The sequence below is a fragment of the Mauremys reevesii genome, linkage group 1 (genome assembly GCF_016161935.1).
Source record: "Mauremys reevesii isolate NIE-2019 linkage group 1, ASM1616193v1, whole genome shotgun sequence".
NCBI lineage: Eukaryota > Metazoa > Chordata > Testudines > Geoemydidae > Mauremys > Mauremys reevesii.
This window is the reverse complement of record NC_052623.1, coordinates 161,139,320-161,159,008: the sequence shown is the minus strand read 5'-3', so window position 1 is coordinate 161,159,008 and position 19,689 is coordinate 161,139,320. Positions and strand designations below refer to the sequence as shown.

Below are 19,689 nucleotides of genomic sequence, written 5' to 3'. Positions count from 1 at the left end.
CCCAGGATTGGCTCAGCCGAAGCTGTTTATACCCAGCGTATAAGACGACCCCCGATTTTTGGGGGTTGATTTTTAGTTTAAAAAGTCGTCTTATACGCCGGAAAATACGGTAATTCAGTAAAATATTGCGTAGTAAAATCCACACTATTCAAAACAAACCCAGTATTAGTTGTGAATGTAGATCATTACATTGGTTCCCTCTAAGATCAAAGATGGGTGCAGAGTAGGGCTGTGGGTATCTTTAAAGTATCATAGGGTAATCTAACAGGTAAACAAAAACCTGTGATAGAAAAGGGGCTGAGGGAAAGGAGTTTGGTATTCAGCACCCAGACTATCATCCTCCTACCTCCTCCAGTTTCCTTCTCTTTCCTCCCTCCCTCTCCCCAGTAAAAAACTACTACTGACATACATTTGCTAACTTCTTCAGTAAAGCTCCTTATATATGTCTATAGACAGTACCGACCTGCTGTAATACTGTTGTGCTGAAGGGGCAACAAGAACCAGATTCTCCAAAAAACTCAGGCCAGGGGCAGATTTTTGTGTGCCCAGTGCTCGGAGCTGGAGCCACATTTTACAAAGAGCTCAGCTTTCATTTAGGGACAAAAATAAGGGCCTGATTTTCAAAAGTGTTCCGCATCCAGTAGGCTCCTATTGTGACCCTTACAGCCATTTAATTTGATGCCTAAATGGGAGGTGAGCTATTTTGAAAATCTGGCCCCCAAGAGACATTGGGAACACATACACATTGTGAGTGTGTAAATTATTGCAGCCAGAGAGAAATGGAATCTTTGGTCTTTTCTTGCTGGTGTCTTTATTTTTAATTAAGAAAAAAGCAATAGTGTATTTTGAGGTAATTACACATGACCAGTTAAGAAAGAAGAGCAGCAGTTTTTCTACCAGTGATTGAAAGTTTCCTGATAATGTTTTTTTTCATCTGAGTATTCTTAAGAGATCAAATTTGAATCTGTAATTTACAATCCCTTTATTTTTGTTGCTCCATAGCATTTCCTCTTAGCCTTGGCCCTACAACTGCACATGGCAAACATGTAGGCAGCACAAGTTTACCTGTGACACGTCCACATACTTCAGCTCATGTGTTTTCACCTGCTACAGAGGATTCATCTGCTGCTAAAACCAAAGCTGAAGAGGGTACTATGTTCTCTAGCACAGCAATGCCGCATGCCTCCACAGCGTCTGTGTCGAATGCCCGTAGCTCACCACATGTCACTACCTCGCCACTCACTAAAACTTCCCAGGGGATGTCCTTAAAGGATGCAGTGCGAGTGTTCTGTGAGATTGAGAAGATTGTCATTGCCATTCAGAAGATATTTCTGCAGCAGGAATCTATCCCAGAATCTGCACTCTATCTTGGGGAGCCTCACTGCAACGTGAGCTTCAGCAACGACACTCATGTGGTGCTGTGGACAGGTTGGAACGGATGTGGAACTAAAGTACAAAGTGTAAGTCACCTGAACAGATGAAGAAACTCCTGGCTAATGTACTTGTCACTGTAGAGTGAGTGGCACAGACTGAGCTTGGGGGTGCAGCCTGTTACCATCAGGGTTTCCTGAAATGGTGAACAAAGAATTCAATCCCGCTTTCCCAAAGTAAAATCACCTCCGCTTCTACCTGGGGAGTAAGGAGGAGGGAAGTAAAGATTATATCCTCAACACCAAAACCCACATTGCACCCCCCACAATCAAACCCATTTGCTACCCTCCTGGGTTCTAACAGCCTTGAGTGTTGTTCCCTCCCCAGTTTCTTTTGTTAACTTCTCACTGACAGTACACAAATCTGTAGCATATTTAAAATTTGGGGTCTGAATGAAATAAGTTTAAACAAGATTGTATTGATTGATCTAGACTCAGTGGTTCTCAAACTATGGGGCGGGCCTCCCAAGGGAGGTGCGGGAATGTGTCAAGGGGAGTACGAACCATATGTTTTTTATTTACAGTATTTATTTTTTAAAGATCTCTGGCTCTCAGCCCCAGGGGTGGGGCTAGTGCAGAAGGGCTGTGCACAGCTGTGGAGGTGGGTATAAAGGGGACAGCCAGAGGCCCACTGCCCCAGGGCTGACAGCTGAAGCTCCACCACCTGGGATTGGGGTCTCCTTCCCCCTCCCCCACCAACCCCTCACCTGGAGGCAGTGGGGCTCCAGCTGTTAGCACTGGGGTGGCAGGTCTGCAGCTGCCGCCCCAGGGTTGTAGCAGCAGTGTGGAAGTAAGGGCGGCAATCGGGAGCTAAATCTGCTGCGAAAAGTGATAGCTATCACTTTTCACATTGCCATTCTTACTTCTCTGCTGCTCCTGGCACGGTGCTGCCTTCGGAGCTGGGCGCCTGGCCAGCAGCCGCTGCTCTCTGCTCTGCCTTCAGGTCCTGGTGGTGGTATATGTACTTGGGAGCGGGGCATAAATAACTACAGATACAAAGAAGGGGGGCCTGATCAAATAAGTTTGAGAACCACTGGTTTAGATGGGACAATGTGGAGTAAAAAGAGTAGGTCATACAAATGGTATGGATGTTTTATGGAGCAGTGAACAATATGTACTAAGATGAGAACAACAAACTTGTTTTCATTTGCTAGCCCCACAACGACAAAGCTAGTAGATGCTGATGGTTTTGGTTTTCATGGCCAGTTGTATACAGAATTCCTGAGGTATTAAAATTACCAGAGGTAGCTGACTAGTGGGACTAAGGTGTTCTCAGAAACATAAAGGTTGATAAAGTATCTCTCTCTCCTTTTTCTGTTCCAGAATATGACTAAGACTATTGTGAAAACAATACTTCGGAATGACAACTCCTCTCAGGAAGTTATCCACAACTTGAAGATAGTCTGTCCAATCCACTGTGTGTTTCAGAATAATCTCTTGACTTCATCTGGATATAGTTCAGAAGGGTAAATAAAAACTCACCCAACTTCTAAGTTCTAATGTTTGGCACTGTGTGTGTGTGGGCGGGGGGAGGGTGGGAAATGTAGTCTTCTAAGGTGTATTCTTGTGGCATGCGCACAAGCTTGGGAATCAGAAATTCCTGTGCTGTAATCCCAGCTGTGTCACTGGTTCCTTGTGTGGTCATGGGCAAGTCGTATTCCCAATCAGCAAAATAACTGCCTCTGGGAATGAATGAATGAACGTACAGTGCTGTGTAATTGCTATGCATTATGATGAAGATAATGATGATTATTTTTAAAATCCACAAACTTACTTGATGAGCTTTAAAAATATGTAATGCAAATTTAGTTCTTGTGAAAGGCTCCAGGTTAGCAGCACTGTAGAATGAGAGCCTCTGTTTATATCTATAGAATGGGCAGAGCACAAGAAATGACAGCCCAGACTTCTTCACATTGTCTTGCCAATGAGCCTCATCCCATTCTTAGATGGACCACTTCTCTCTTTCTTTCCACCACACCCAGGCCGTCACCAAATCCTCTCACTTCCTGTCCTATACAGCTAGAAAACCCATCCTTTCCTCTCCATTCTTACAACAAAACTGCTCATCTGGACCTTGATCATCTCTTGCCTTGATTACTTCAATCACCTCCTCTGGCCTCTTTGATTCCCCCCCCCCCTTGCAGTGTGTCCAGAAAGCTGCATCAAAAAGTCTTGCTCGTTTACCGTTCTGACCTCATCACTCCTTCAAATCCCTTCACTGGCTTCCTCTTGTTTTTTGCATCAGGCTCAAGTTTCTTGTTCGGAGCTTTGGCAATATACTTCTGTTCCCACTTCTTTAAATCACCGTCTTCATTACGCTGTCTGCTCATACTGCCAATAACTTCCACCTTTGTAGCCTACCAGAGTCTTCTCCATGCCTTCTTCCACACTATCCCAAGGTCCTGGACTGCAGCAAGCAACCACCCTTTCCTCTTCAAATCTTAACAATATGCTGGACTGCAGATTTTTCCTCACTACAGTAGTGCACATGTGCTAGAGAAACAGGAATCATATTTGTGACCCGTAAAAACACTATAATCAAATCTATGATCTTTAAAAACAGCTTATTGTCTTTTCAGGGTTTATACCTTTTTTGAGGATTTACATGGATCTGGATATTTTATAACTGAGATGCAATTGTTTGTTGGAAACTCTTCAATCCCCCAAAATTTCAGTGTTTCTGCCAGTGATGATATACTGATTGAGGTGGGAATTCAAAAAGAAGACAGCAAGCTCAAGGTGGTCGTCACTGAGTGCTGGGCAACTCCAACGAGTAATTCAGGGGATCCTCTATCATTTGGTTTTATTAACAACAGGTACAGCACACACTCATTAGAAGTGACATAGGCATGTGCAAGCTGTCTAGCAGTGTAGTCCCTGAACTTGAGGAACCTTTCCATAAGCCGAAGATGGCTATTAATACCTTGTCTTTTTAATGTACTTTTTACATGCCCTCATTGAGTCCTTGTTCTTTTCAAAGCCAAATACTTAACTTCAGACACGTTAAAAGAGAGTCTGGGAGTGCTGTTGCCTCCCCCTAATATTTGTAAAGGAGATGTTCAGTGTAGGTCTACTCTTTGATTTCTGATTGATCCTGGAGGCGTAGGTGGCTTTGGTAGTCAATAGTGCAAAAAATCTATGGTGCAGCCATTTCTTTCTAATGCAGCCATTACCAAAGGCATGCATGCCTTTATGGATTTGAAGTTAGATTATTGCTGTATGCTGTACATGGGGTGATGCTCGAAGAACATTCAGAATCTTCATATGAAGTAGAGTACGGTAGCCTGATTTGTGAAGCAGAATAGGACATAATTTTAAGACAGTGGTTGAACAAGTGAAACTGAGGACCTCACCTGGCTTGCAGTACCTTTGTTACTGGTGATGTGCATGAGAAAGGAGAAGAGTGCCCTAGGTGACACTCGGGGTACAGCTACAGTGCAATAAAAATCCTGCAGCATTAAGTCTCGGCCCAACTCCGTTGATTTGGCTTTGTAGGGCTCAGGCTGCAGGGCTAAAAATAACAGCATAGACATTTGGGCTTGGGCTGGATCCCAGGCTCTAAGACTCACCTGCCTCCTGAGCTTTCAGTGTCTGGACTACAGTCCAAGCCAGAACATCTACTCAGCCATTTTTAGCCCTGCAACCTGAGCCCTGTGAGCCCAAGTCAGCTGACTCGGGCCAGCCTTGGCCATGCCATGGGTCTTTTATTGCAGTGGGGATGTACCCTCAAAGTCCAGATTCATTTTGGAGGGGTGGCAGTTTTAATGAAAATATTTAATAGTAACCTAGGCCCATCTGATATGGAAATAGTGGAGAGACAATAAAGATGGAGAACCTATGATATATGTTTCCAAAAATAGCTTTCAAAGTAGAACCTCACTTTAGGAGCTGAAAAGAAAATATTAAAAAATCCTATTTAATTTCTGAAGAATGGGATTGCTTCACCAGCACCACCCTTCCAAAAGTCAGAATTAATTCTTATATGTAGCAGGACATTTGAACCCGGATCAAATGGTGCGCTGGGCATGACTGGTTTTTAGTTTACTGTGTCAAACTACTGTATTATGTGTAAAATATTCAGTATTGTGTGACACCCACTTCATCTTTTGCCTTCAGTCACCTCAGACTTCAATTTGTTTTTGTTTTTTCTCCAATGCTGAAGTTGAAGAATCTCACTAAATACTCACCTCTGAATCCCCTGTGTACTTAGTTACTCAGGCTTTCGTGTGCAGTGGGGTTCTATCCTAGGGACAAGCCAACACTCAGAACATGGCCACCAGTGTCTATACTGGAGAACACTCCATGGAATATCTAGATACGGATTTTCAGAGGAAGCTTATAAACAGAACTACAAGGTGCTGTGACTGGGGTATAGCGCCTATAGCTCTAGTTATTTTGTGTGTCTTCCTATTCTCTTTTAGCTGCCCAGTCCCAGAGGCCTACACCACCATGATTGAAAATGGAAATTCAAGAAAAGCTCAGTTTAAGCTGAAAATCTTTTCCTTTGTCAACAACTCTGTGGTTTACCTACACTGCAAAATTCGTATTTGTGTGGAAACCTCTGAAAGCACCTGTAGGACGGTAAGGGGGTTGCTCCTTAAATTTAACTTTCTATGTGACATATGACTGACAATGCTGTACCTGGAAAATGAAGGGATAACATGCTTCTGAAAGGTGATGGTATCCTTTAAACTTCTCTTCTCCATTTTCCTTCATTTTTCAACTCGCAGCAGTGTGAAGTGGGGAAATAATATAGCCACATGTAAGCCTCAATCTTTATTTCTCTTTCAATTCCCTATCCTTCAGCTGAAGAATGGAACATAAATAAAAAATGGTATCAAGGCTGGGAAACTGGATGGCTCTGGGGGGTGCCTGGAAAAAAAAAAGTACCATCTGACGGCCTTTGCGAAATGAGCAGGTGATCTCAATACAAATACTAGTGGATATGTTCCACAGATTAAAAATCAGTTAATTAGCTGATAAGGGTGCAGTCTCATCAGAAAAGCCAAAGTTGGAATTGTCAAGGAGATGGCTCTGTATTTTCTTGCCCAGTGATTATTTCCCCAGATCAAGGTTTGGGCACAGTCTGAGGAAGCTTACACTGTTGTTGCCCAAGTTCCCTGGTTTCTAGGGCTCTCAATCCAGAACTTTTTCAAAAGCACTTTAAAAAAAAACGTATTCTGGTAAAGTTGGACACACACAATATTATCCTCTTACTACATCCAAAGATTATCACATTGTTGCTTTTTAGTTCTGAGGTATGTGAACAGCACTTATAATTTGTTGCTCATGAAGACAAGATAAATTAGGGCTCTCTTTTTACCATAGATAAAAGGAATTATTATTATTATTTATTATTATTTTTTGCTAAAGATCTTCTCTGTGGTGACACAATGTTTTCATTAGGTATTTGTCTGTTATTTAATAGTTCCCTCCTGTTCTAAATTGCTCAACTTGGTCTCAGTATAAATCAAATGACTCCTCCTAGAAGATCAGGAATGGATAGCAGGAGGAAGAAAACCTTTTCCTGTCTCCAATTACAGAGCTTTGTCCAGGGAAAAAGGAAAAGGGGGACAGGAAATTTGAGTGACGGAAGGAGGGCTATAGGTTTGACACTAATGTAATTTTGAATGTTTAAAGTACAGCAAAACTCACATTCAGGTAAGTATTCAAACCATAGAACTTCAACTCCTAATAACATAACGGAATAAATACTAAGAGATGATAGGGGCAGAGTTGCATCTATTCATACGAGGACTGAATTTGGATCAACATCTAGAGGACAATGGAATCATGAACATCAAGGAGCATGAATGTATGACAAACATACTTAACTCGTATAGGGCATGTTTAATTCCTGGATCTGTGTCCCACAAGGGTGGGGTACATGTCACTGTCCCCATTTTACAGAGAGGAAGCAGAGGCACAGAGAGAGGATATGACTTAGAATCATAGAATATCAGGATTGGAAGGGACCTCAGGAGGTCATCTAGTCCAACCCCCTGCTCATAGCAGGATCAATCCCCAACTAAATCATTCCAGCCAGGGCTTTGTCAAGCCTGACCTTAAAAACCTCCAAGAAGGAGATTCCACCATCTCCCTAGGTAACCCATTCCAGTGCTTCACCACCCTCCTTAGGAAAAACTTTTTCACAATATCCAACCTAAACCTCCCCCACTGCAACCTGAGGTCATTACTCCTTGTTCTGTCATCTGGTACCACTGAGAACAGTCTAGATCCATCCTCTTTGGAACCCCCTTTCAGGTAGTTGAAAGCAGCTATCAAATCCCTCCTCATTCTTCTCTTCTGCAGATTAAACAATCCCAGTTCCCTCAGCCTCTCCTCATAAGTCATCTGCTCCAGACCCCTAATCATTTTTGTTGCCCTCCACTGGATTCTTTCCAATTTTTCCACATCCTTCTTGTAGTGTGGGGCCCAAAACTGGACACAGTACTCCAGATGAGGCCTCACCAATGTCAAGTAGAGGGGAATGATCACATCCCTCAATCTGCTGGCAATGCTCCTACTTATACAGCCCAAAATGCCGTTGGCCTTCTTGGCAATGAGGGCACACTGCCAACTCATATCCAGCTTCTTGTCCACTGTAACCCCTAGGTTCTTTTCTGCAGAACTGCTGCCTAGCCGCTCGGTCCCTAGTCTGTAGCAGTGCATGGGATTCTTCCATCCTAAGTGCAGGACTGTGCACTTGTCCTTGTTGAAGCTCATCAGATTTCTTTTGGCCCAATCCTCTAATTTGTCTAGGTCCCTCTGTATCCTATCCCTACCCTTTAGCGTATCTACCACTCCTCCCAGTTTAGTGTCATCTGCAAACTTGCTGAGGGTGCAGTCTACGCTATCCTCCAGATCATTAATGAAGATATTGAACAAAAACGGCCCCAGGACCGACCCCTGCATTGGCCAACAATGGATGGACTAGAAGATACCGGCTGCCAACTGGACATGGAACCATTGATCCCTACCCATTGAGCCCGATGATCTAGCCAGCTTTCTATCCACCTTATAGTCCCATTCATCCAGCCCATACTTCAACTCGCTGGCAAGAATACTGTGGGAGACCATAACAAAAGCTTTGCTAAAGTCAAGGAATAACACGTCCACTGCTTTCCCCTCATCCACAGAGGCAGTTATCTTGTCATAGAAGGCAATTAGGTTAGTCAGGCATGACTTGCCCTTGGTGAATCCATGCTGACTGTTCCTGATCACTTTCCTCTCCTCTAAGTGCTTCAAAACTGATGCCTTGAAGACTTGCTCCATGATTTTTCCAAGGACTGAGGTGAGGCTGACTGGCCTGTAGTTCCCCGGATCCTCCTCCTTTCCTTTTTTAAAGATGGGCACTGCATTAGCCTTTTTCCAGTCATCCAGGACTCCCCTGATCGCCACGAGTTTTCAAAGATAATGGCCAATGGCTCTGCAATCACATCCGCCAACTCCTTTAGCACCCTCGGATGCAGCGCATGCGGCCCCATGGACTTGTGTTCATCCAGCTTTTCTAAATAGTCCTGAACCACTTCTTTCTCCACAGAAGGCTGGTCACCTCCTCCCCATGCTGTGCTGCCCAGTGCAGTAGTCTGGGAGCTGACCTTGTTCATTGCCCAAGGTCACACAGCTGGTCAGCAGCAGAGCCTGAAATAGAACCAGATCTCCCAATTCTCAGTCCAATGTCTTTAGCACTGTGTCCCTTTATAAAGCACAGGTAATGCCAGACAAACTAGGCTGGGCAAAGCCTTTAAAAATGCATTGTAGAGAACAATCCTGCATTGGCCAACAATGGATGGACTAGAAGATCAACTAGCTTTCTTCTATCTTCAGCTTCTTTGTTTCTGTAATATCCTGCATTTAGTATAATAGGCGATCTAATAAACTGAGACTCATACAGGTCCAGTTTAAAGTACTGGGTATGGATGCACTAGATGACCTAATAGAATGTCTCCATCTCTAATGTATGTGGTTGTTTTTTTGATCCCATTGCAGAGTTAATGCATAAAAAGAATGCAATTGATGTAATGTATCTCGATTTAGCAAAGCATTCAGTACAATGCCTCTCAAAATATTACTTGCATATTTAGTTCACATTGGCTTGAATATGAGCACTATCACATGGATAGAAAATTGGCGGAAGGACTGCAAACAAAGGGTAAAAGTTAACATCAATGCACTGAGCAAAGGCTTAGTAGGAGCTACAAGGAATCGTGATAGATCTGATTTTAACATCTTTAATTATATAGATTGGGGTAGAGAGTATGTTAATTGAGGACCATATTCTGATCTCAGTTACGCTGTTTTTATGCTGATGTAATTTCATTGACTTCATTGGAGTTGCTCCTGGTTTGCAAGTGAGATCAAAATTATGCCCCAGTTTGTAGCTGATTCTAAATTAATGTCTAGCACGATACAGCAACTAATTACTTAGACCCCTTTTATATCTTTCTTGTAGGATTTAGAAACTTTATTAATTTAAAGAGGAAAACTGTATCATCCCTTATCCCAAGTAAACTGTATCCCATATGAAAATGTAGTGAGTTTAGTATATTTTTATTGGATTTAAATTAAAATAATAAGCACAGAAGGCACTAGACCGCATCCGGCAAATCCAGAGAGGGGAACTTTTGGGAAACCAGAGGAGTTGTTGGGGGAGTGAAGCCCTCAAGAAAGTAGAACAGTGACATGACAGGCACTTGAAAACCATTGGGGATGCCCAGAGCATGCGTAGGGCACAGGGAACCACTCAGAATGCCAGGGCGAGGGTGCATGAAGGGTCACAAAGAGCCACGGGGAAATTGGCACGCAGGACTGGGTCTCCAATAGTAGACCAATCTGCTTTATTGTGGGATTATTTGTCAGCATGCTTGCATATTCCTCCATGGGAGTAAGGGGAATAAGGAGCCCTCTTTCTCCTCTGTGGGGCTCCACATATCCAGGACCTGTGCAGCGAGGAAGAGCAGCTGCTACAAACAGGTGGGTGGGGAGCAGGTGAAGCCTGGGCTCTTCCCTGACCACGTGTCAGCTGGCACCCAGGGGAATAGAGCTATGACAGGAAAAGGGCAAGCGCCCCATGGAGCAAGGGAAAAGCAAGGATTGAACTGTGACTCTGAGTCCAGGTTTGGTCCCTGCCCTAATCAGGGGCAGCTCCTTATGTGGGCTGGATAGCAAGGCGTCATCCAACACTACGTGACCTAAGTGAGAGAGCGAGTTAGGGAAGCATGAAAGTGAAGGCTCACAATATCCTCGTACTTGACCTACCTTCTGTCTCCAGGAATATTTGCTCACTTCAGAGCTGATCTGAGGCCTGGATTCTAGCCCAAAGATTGGAACTCACCTATTTTTTCATCTCTTCTTGTCACTCCCCAGTTTTTTTGGTAGATGAGTCTTGGCTCTTTTAAATCTGGAACAGAAAAGAGTAGTTTGGAAGAAAAACATAGTACAAAGTCAGGACAGTAACATTAGGCACAGCCAGCAGCATAGTAACAGATTGGAGCAAAAAATATTACAGTGATTTGGAACCATGAAATTGCACAGTGGCTACTTATGTAACCAAATGTTCTTATTTTAGGGCTTGTCTACACAGGAAAGTTATACCTGTTGCTAAGATGTGAATTTAAACCGATATAGTTATACCTGTATAACAACCCATGTGGATACTCTAATTCCAGAACAAGAGTGGCTTTTTGGTGTTTTTGTTTGTTTCATTTATGTGGCTTTGGAAAGGTTTCAAGGTAGGCAGGAGAAAGCCACTGTTATACTGGAATAAGTGTATCAACAAGTGAAGTTATGCCATTATAACTATAGTGATCTAGTTATACCAGTACAACTGGTAAAACTGGCCCATGTAAACAAACCCTTACTTACCCCTACTGTCCATTTCTTCCTTTTGTTTATTAAGTTTGCATGTTGCATTTTGCTTCAAACTAGTCTGTAAACTTTTCAGGAGAGGGATAGTCTTATTACGTGTAAACACAATGGAGCACTGATCCTGACTGAGACCTTCAGGTGGCAACACAATACGTATTATGATTCATAATGATAATTAATAATAGTATAATGAGCAATGCTGTTAAAAAAGAATGCTGAAGGCCATGTAGTGTGCTATGGCTTATTTTGCAGATCCTTCTTACATACTGTAAGAGTGTGAGAGAAAACTTAGTCATACACACACTGTATTGCTTAAAGCAGGGATTGGCAACCTTTCAGAAGTGGTGTGCCGAATCTTCATTCATTCACTGTAATTTAAGGTTTTGTGTGCCAGTAACACATTTTAACGTTCTTAGAAGGTCTCGTTCTATAAGTCTATAATATATAACTAAACGATTGTTGTGTGTAAAGTAAATTAGGTTTTTTAAATGTTTAAGAAGCTTCATTTAAAATTAAATAAAATGCAGAGCCCTCTGGACCAGTGGCCAGGACCCAGGCAGTGTGAGTGCCACTGAAAATCAGCTCGCATGCTGACTTCGGCACCCGTGCCATAGGTTGCCTACCCCTGGCTTAAAGAAAATGTTGATAGACATTCTTCTGTAGACTTGTTATTTTTTTTAAATAGACTCAACACAACCTGATTTGTCCCAAGGGCCTGTCCACAGAGGTTTCTTTTCAGTGTTCGATAAGCGGATATTTTTTTCAGTACTGATCTCTGATCTTTTTCAGTTTATGTTAGAATGTAACAAAGGTTAGCGTTGGGAAATAAAAAAAAGCTCTGGTACTGGGTACTGCCTTCAATAAATCAGCATAAATTCTCCATTCTTTAGACTCATTACAAGACTGCACATATATTACATATGTTTATATTATAAATGATCAGGGTTTTGTAATTGTTACAGAGCTGCCGAGATGTTCGATCCCTGAAAAGTGGTGAAATTATTGCCACACACAGAACATCCTGGGGGCCTCTGTGCAGAGCCACTGGTGAGTAATGAGTAGATGGCTACAAAAAAGGTATACAAGCTAATTATTTAACAGATTCTGTACTGATGGGTGAACTTGAAAACCTTCCTTGTAAGGCATAAACCCCCTTGGCTGAGAAATAAGATGGTCAGTTGAAGCTGGGTAGCAATTACTGATACTTTATGAGTCAATCTCTGCCTGTTGGACTGCAGTAATGGTGATACACTTGAGGGATGGGGGCCTGTTCTGTGCAACTATTTGTGCTAGTGAGGAGGTAGAATTAATTGCAGAAAGTAATGAGTATTTGAACTGTAATGTTCTGAGTCTGCTCAGTCTTATACTGCAATCAGCTTTTGCACAGTGCTTAGACTAGGTTCCTTTTAGAGCACAATATCTTAGGCTTTGAGGGCCAAATTCAGAGATGTGCTATGTAAGGTGATATAAGTTAGGTCTGTTATGCTCCCTTACACCCACTTTATTGATGCTGTAAGGGAGGAAAAGTTGGCACAATTTACATGTTGAAGAACTGGAATAAGGTGTAAACTAAGGTGGAGATCAGTCTAATTTACACCTCTTCTGGTTCCTTGATAAGTTAGCCTGCTTAGAAATGGGTGGAGTGGCCAAAAATCAATCCAATGGAGACTGAGTTCCGGGGCGGGGAAGCGAGGGCAAGGAAGAGTTGGTGTACAAGCTAGACCTTGCTCACTACTCTACACCCCATCTGAACATGATGCTGAATGTTCTTTTTAAATGCAATTATTGCCTGTCATGGCACTAACTAGTTCCTGCCCCCAAGTAATATGAATTGTATCTCATGTGGTGTAAACATATTAATTTTACAAATATGCTTAATTACTGCAGATGAACGACGGGACTAAAATCAAAGAACATTCTCCCTACAGGGTTATGCTGAAGCTAGGGCAGTGGCTCAGAAATGTATATATTATTATTTTATTATAACAGAAAATGCCTAGAGCCACATCCTCCATACCAATTTGAGTACATATATCCCATCACAGTCAGTAGTGGTTCTGCACAAGTATCTAAAGACAGGATTTTCTCTAATGCACAGACATGGCCATGAGAATAATCCTTCCAAGAGGACCAGATCAATGTATCAGAGTGCCATGCTCTTACCGCTGCGTTGGGTTATTTGATGTGTCCTAAATTGCATGCAAGATTGTAACACTAAGTTGGCTTCTTAATAAATGAACAGATTCCAGGGATTCAAAACTTTCCCTCGTTCTTTCTCTAGCATCTGATTCAAAAAGTGAGAAGGCGGCTGGGCTAGGAGTAGGGTCCATCGTCCTTATCGTCATTGCTGTGTTTGTTTTTGTGCTGGGAGTGGCGGCCCTTTCGGTTTCCCAATACCAACGAAAGACGGGGAGATACAACTTCAAAATCAAGTCTGACAACTTTAGCTACCAAGTGTTCTATGATTAAATATTTTCAATTAATCACATGTAAGTACTAAACCGTGATCAGTTAAGTTTTAAACTGCCCAGCCCTTCCTAAAATGGAAACTGTGAAATGCCTACAAATTTGTCTTCAATAACTTGAAGCATTTTTTAGTTTAGTGATGTGGACAGTAATTATATAGCCAATAGAAAACTTCCCATCCCCTTGCAGCTGTGGATCAAGGGGAGTATGGAGCATGCAGCTCCTGTGTTTCCTTCCTGCACCAGAGTCATGATCCAAGTAGGTCCTACATGGCCATACCGAGGACAGGTGTGTTGCTTCCCCTTATCTTCTTACATGGCCTCATAGCATGATGGCACAATCTAGCTCTGTGGTTCTCAATCAGGGGTACAGGTGCCCTGGGGGTACGCAGAGGACTTCCAGGGGGTACATCGACTCGTCTAGATATTTGCCTAGTTTTACAACAGGCTATGTAAAAAGCACTAGCAAAGTCAGTACAAACTAAAATTTCATACAGACAATGACTTGTTTATACTGCTGTATTTACTATACACTGAGATGTAAGTACAATATTTATATTCCAATCTATTTTATAATTATATGGTAAAAAGGAGAAAGTAAGCAATTTGTCAGAAATAGTGTGTTGTAACACTTCTGTATTTTTGTGTCTGATTTTGTAACCAAGTAGGTTTTATGTGAGGTGAAACTCGTGGGTACGCAAGACAAATCAGAGTCCTGAAAGGGGTACAGTAGTCTGGAAAAGTTGAGAGCCACTGCTCTAGCTCACAGTAAATAACATGCCACCTTTGTAATGTGCCTGTAACCATTTCCATTGCCATGTGCCATGTGTCAAATACAGAATCTGAAGGAATTTTTACCACAATATTTATAGGCAGGAACCCATTTGTTCCATGATTCTGTGATTGCAGAATTTGCTGCAGAATTTACCCCATGCCACAGAATTGTGCTCCAGAATCTCAGCTTTCATTGAGGGTTGTGGGTGTGTGGTGTGTTTTTCTTTTTCTTTTCCTTTCTTTTTCAAATTGACTTCCTAGCCCTTGTAGTTCCAAAGATAAACTTGAAAATTTGAACTGAGCCTAAACCTATGTTTATCTGAGTCTGCAAAAAGCCTGAAGTAGTGGTGTGAACTGCCCCTGTCATCTCACTCATGGTCCCGTGGACTTCATGACTATGCTGCTGGAGAATTTTGTATTTTTTCCAAGATACCACAGAATTCAGCGTTTTTGCTGTACAATGAATATTTCCTAGTATAAGCCATAGTTGTTGTTGTGTGTATTTGAATGTGGGAGGGTTGGAAATGAAGGGTATTTCATGGTGGTGAAATAAATAATTGCCCCAGAATTTGGGGGCGGTACTTCCAAATTTTGGACTTATCATGCCACAAAGCACACAGGGCTCCTGTTTCCAGGAGACTTCTACTGTTGTTGTCTCTTACGAATAACTAGTTTTCCTGGTCTGAAGTCTCATGCTTGAAAATGCAACTGGCACGTACATAGGGTGGTTCATCACTATGATAGTTATTAATATCTTTGTAAATCATTTAACATTGCTGAGATATTCACGGAATGTCAGGTAGAAAGTAAAAGGAATACTGTAGTAAGTATCTGCTTACAAAGATCTTAACAGCAACTGCTAGACATGCCGCTTCTGATCCTCTGCTTTGTGGCTGCTTTGTACTGGTCTGTGTGCATAGCCAGCCAGAGAAAGAACACCTCATCAGAGAGGAATCCTCTGGTTGCCTCACTGTGATTGGATTAAGGTGCAGGCTTGGGGGGAGGAAATAGGGTGACTGTGAAAAATTGGAACGGGGGTCGGCTCCATCAATTATAGGGCTTGATTCTCATTTACACCAAGGTCTCTGGCAAGTGTAACAAGGCCTTGGTGTAAATGCAATTCAGACTCATAATATGTATGTATAAACAGCCTAGTATACTCTCAGCAGTACACTGTCTAATAGCTTCCTTCTGGAAGCTAAGACACCTAAGCAGTTCTTTGCCACTCATTAATTTTTTCTGAAGACTACTGATCCCACCTCTCCAGCATGATTTCTCTGTTCTTGTCTTTTAGCTGGAACTCGTCTCAACACACAGATGGCAACAGCTTTTCTTCGCACATCATTTTGCTCCCATTATCTCTCATGTCGGTGGTCATCTGTCTCAACATTGAATCCCCAAAGTTAACAATCACTACAACATATGACTATATTCCTCCTGATCTCTTTTCGCTGTCTGTTACTCACCAGAGCACACAACACACAAACTATATGGTAGAGCTGCATTTTAACTGGCTGTGATCGTCTACGTGTAATACAATTGCAGGATATTCGATTGGGTACTCCATTGTACGAGGCAGCAATTCAGTTCTCAGCTGGATAAACTGGGACCCAAGGCCAAGGAACAGCATACCTCTCCTCTTAGTCCCATTTTACAGCAAGTGTACCACTGTTTTCCCTTTTCAAAATATTTGTGAATAGAACTTCTCCTTTCCCTCCTAGCTCAATTGCTCCAGTTCCAGCTATGCGCAAGATTCTCCTGCTTAAAAATCTCTCTCAGCCACTTGCAGTTCAGCTCCTCCATTTTTGTTTTCATGGTCAATTGAGAAATGTCCTTTTTAACATTTTGATCACTGTATTTTCTTCTGTTGTTGTTATCTCATGCTCTCCTGCATTGGGTTAATCGCTTTACTGCTGCACTGAATGGCACTGAAACCACCTAGTTTCTAAGGCGGAGAAGGAAACTTAAGAAAGAAAGGCTTAGATCATCCCTGTATAAGGAAAAATAAGCACTGGGCCAAGAAATGTGATTAGTCTGATAAATTGTATAATCAATTGCTTGACCACATTTTGGTTTGTTATGAAATATACTCAAGAGACCAAATAGCCAATGCAAGTCAGGTTATTAATGCCATACAGGAAAAAGGTTCTGTAAGATATCAGGCTCCGAAGAGCAGTCCTGTGCATTCACCTTACACAGAAGGTGTGCTCTATGGAGGTACATCCCTACTTGTTTCCCAGTAAAAGGTACTAGGTATGTCACCTGAAATTGGATTCAAGTAATCAGCTTTTTACCTTGCTTGTTTCTGATTCCCCGGTGTATGCCTCTATTTTTTTTTCCTGAACACATGCATTCCAGATCATGATGCACTCTTACTTTTGTTCTGGGTACATGCATTCCAGGTACTAAGGGCATGAGGACACCTCATAAATCTGTGCTAGGACAAACAGATTTTTGAGGGTAACGCCCTTTCTGTTGCTATGAGGAAACAATATATGTCCTGATACTGACAGTTTTCCTATCTAGTTAAGCCAAAGCTTACTGCAGCTAATGTAAGGTGTTATGGAATCCTTAGCATAAGTGAACAGGGTTAGGTACAAGCCTGTTTGGGATATATAACTGCTATGTTCATGCTTAATAATATGTGTACTTAAATGCTTGGAATATAGATGGTGGGTAGTATTATCTGCATAATTATTACTATATGTAATAATTATGCAGATAATACTACCCACTATACTACCCACTATAATTACTATATGGCTAGCATATATGTATGCTAGCCAGCGTATAGTAATAATCAAGTTTCAAGTTGCTGTTTCCTGCTACTCATCTTGTGGAAAGCATGATGATTTCCCTGCAGACTGCTGGCAAACACCTTGACCTTCCAAACCCCAGGAGACCCAAGAATAGTGGGGGAAATGAGCAGGAACTTGGGTCACCTGTAGAAGGCTAGGGCATTTGTGCAGAGGTCCAATATGTCTCTCAAATGCTTTCGGGAAATCCCATCTCCATGGTGAGTTGCTTCTTCAGGAGCTCTCATGACATGATCTTCCCTCCACTGCCCCAATCCCTGACCTGACAGATGTTTCCACAGCATGGAGAGAGAGGCAGCATAATAACTTGTAAGTAAAATCACTCCACAAGTAAAATTTCTTAAGCAATCCAAATGCAAAGTTACCATCATTATTAGTTACCAGTACCTGTGTCACACCACTTGAAGGTTGGCTATAATATAAACAGCTGCTCCTTTTTAAACAAAAAACATTTAAAATAATCAGTAGAAAATGGACTGAACAGACAGATAATCTAAAAGATCATAGCCTTTGCACTGATTTACTGATACTGCTTTACACTCCTTGCAGTCCTATTTATATTCAAGAATACAATTTGTATCTTCTGAATCCAATGTTTGCTCCATGCAGAGATTACAGGGGCAGGTTCTATGGCCTGTGTTATGCTGGATGCCAGACTAGATCATAATGCTCCCATTCTGTCTCTAAAATCTATGGATCACTTACAGAGTAAATTATCTCTGCTTTTAACCCAAGATGTCTTACAAAGCATGCAAATCTCCTTTGTATCGTCATTCCATAAATCATGACTGAACTGAAGAGAGACAAGGTGGGTGAGGTAATATCTTTAATTGGACCACTGTCTGTTGGTGAGAGAAACGAGCTTTTGAGCAACACTGAGCTGTTCCTCAGGTCTTGGAAAGGAACTCCCAGCCTCACAGCAAAATGCAAAGTGGAACAGATTGTTTCATATATATAGTTAGCATGTATTGTAAGAGACCATTCAAGGTAGACAATTCAATTACTGGATTGTCATCTATGTATCAGTTTCAACTACAAGTTAGATCCTAGTTAAAAACACTGCCTTGGCTGATGATGGGGCAGTGAAGATGCAATGCTTTGCAATCTTAGTTTGCTGAACGTACCACTAACTTTTCATCTTATAGAAGTTTCTTTATTCTTAGTGAATTTGCACTGAGCAACACACTGTATTTGCTTTGTGCATATAGTGAAAGAGGAAACTATTTTAATATAAATATTTTTTATAGTTTGTAGTATTCGCATCCTAAACTGCTCTCAAATTACATGGCCAGAGCTTCCACTTTTGATTTCAGTGGAGCTATGTCTATTTCCAGCTGCGGAGGATCTCGCCCACAGTTTTTAATGAAATGAGAAAACTTGCATTTGATATTTAGCATGCTGAATGGAAACTATTATTGTGAACAGACACAAATCATGTAGCCTGTTTTGGTGTCTTAATAAATGCAAGGTCTAAGCTTATTTCCGTTTTTTTTTTAATTTAATGACTTGGTCACAAATTAAGACTTTGAGAATGTCCTGAAGCAGAGTGTGGAGTGAATGTGGCAATGTAGGTTGTATGCAGTGTACCTGTAGTCGTGTAGGTCCCAGGTATCAGGGACACAGGGTGGGTGAGGTAATATCTTTTATTGAACCAGCTTCTTCTTGACAGTTTCTGAACAGCTGCTCGAACATCAGTTTAATGAATATCAAGCCAAAATACGTGATGTGATATAATGCAAAAATGTATTGCAGTTACAAATTATTACATGACCAGACTTCTGATGGGGGTACATCTTCAATACCATATGAGAGAGGCACAAAACTTTTTTGTTTTGTGTTAGGATTTTCACAGAGCCAAAGACAGCGAGGTAGAGTTGTGATGCGTCCTGGGGGTGCCCAGGGTTGTGAGGCACTTCATTACCACCTTCCCTGAGTCTGAGGAAGGCTTATCTGTGCCTGCTGGGGGTCAGTTTTCCAATGTCACCAGCCACAGGCAACATCAGCCCTCCCCACTAGGCCTCTGCAGGCCCCGCTCTCTCTTTACAGGTAGCAACAGGTACACTCCAACCTAGAGCCCCCTCAGCTTCTCTCTCTCTCCATAGTGTCCAGCCTCTCATCCACTGGACACTCGCAGAATTCACAGATGTACTGCTCCCAGAGAAGCAGTACAGCCCAGCTTACTAGTTTCACCTCAATCACTGCTTTGCTTCACACACATCACTTATACTTCACGATAGACGTATGTAAGTGTAATTAACAAAGAACAGAGATTCAAGCAATAGCAAGTGGTTCCATATAAAATAAAATCATACCATGCATTCTAGAACCTAGACT

General features: G+C 42.0%; 1 protein-coding gene across 7 annotated transcripts in view; it reads left to right on the top strand.

Annotated features, from left to right (window-relative positions):
* The window catches only part of UMODL1 (uromodulin like 1), a 110,255-nt gene extending 91,464 nt beyond the window's left edge, over positions 1-18,791 (top strand). For 5 of the 7 annotated variants that reach the window (XM_039534956.1, XM_039534907.1, XM_039534926.1 and 2 more), the window contains 7 exons: positions 1,003-1,460; positions 2,754-2,896; positions 4,010-4,246; positions 5,852-6,011; positions 12,263-12,347; positions 13,582-13,789; positions 15,834-18,791. In XM_039534956.1, coding sequence (XP_039390890.1) covers positions 1,003-1,460; positions 2,754-2,896; positions 4,010-4,246; positions 5,852-6,011; positions 12,263-12,347; positions 13,582-13,769 — 1,271 coding nt within the window. In that variant the 3' untranslated portion in view covers positions 13,770-13,789; positions 15,834-18,791. Of the gene's footprint in view, positions 1-1,002; positions 1,461-2,753; positions 2,897-4,009; positions 4,247-5,851; positions 6,012-12,262; positions 12,348-13,581; positions 13,790-15,833 lie in introns of those variants that run through there. The other 2 variants (XM_039534944.1, XR_005597620.1) reach the window with 2 other exon arrangements.
* Positions 18,792-19,689: the final 898 nt, after the last annotated feature.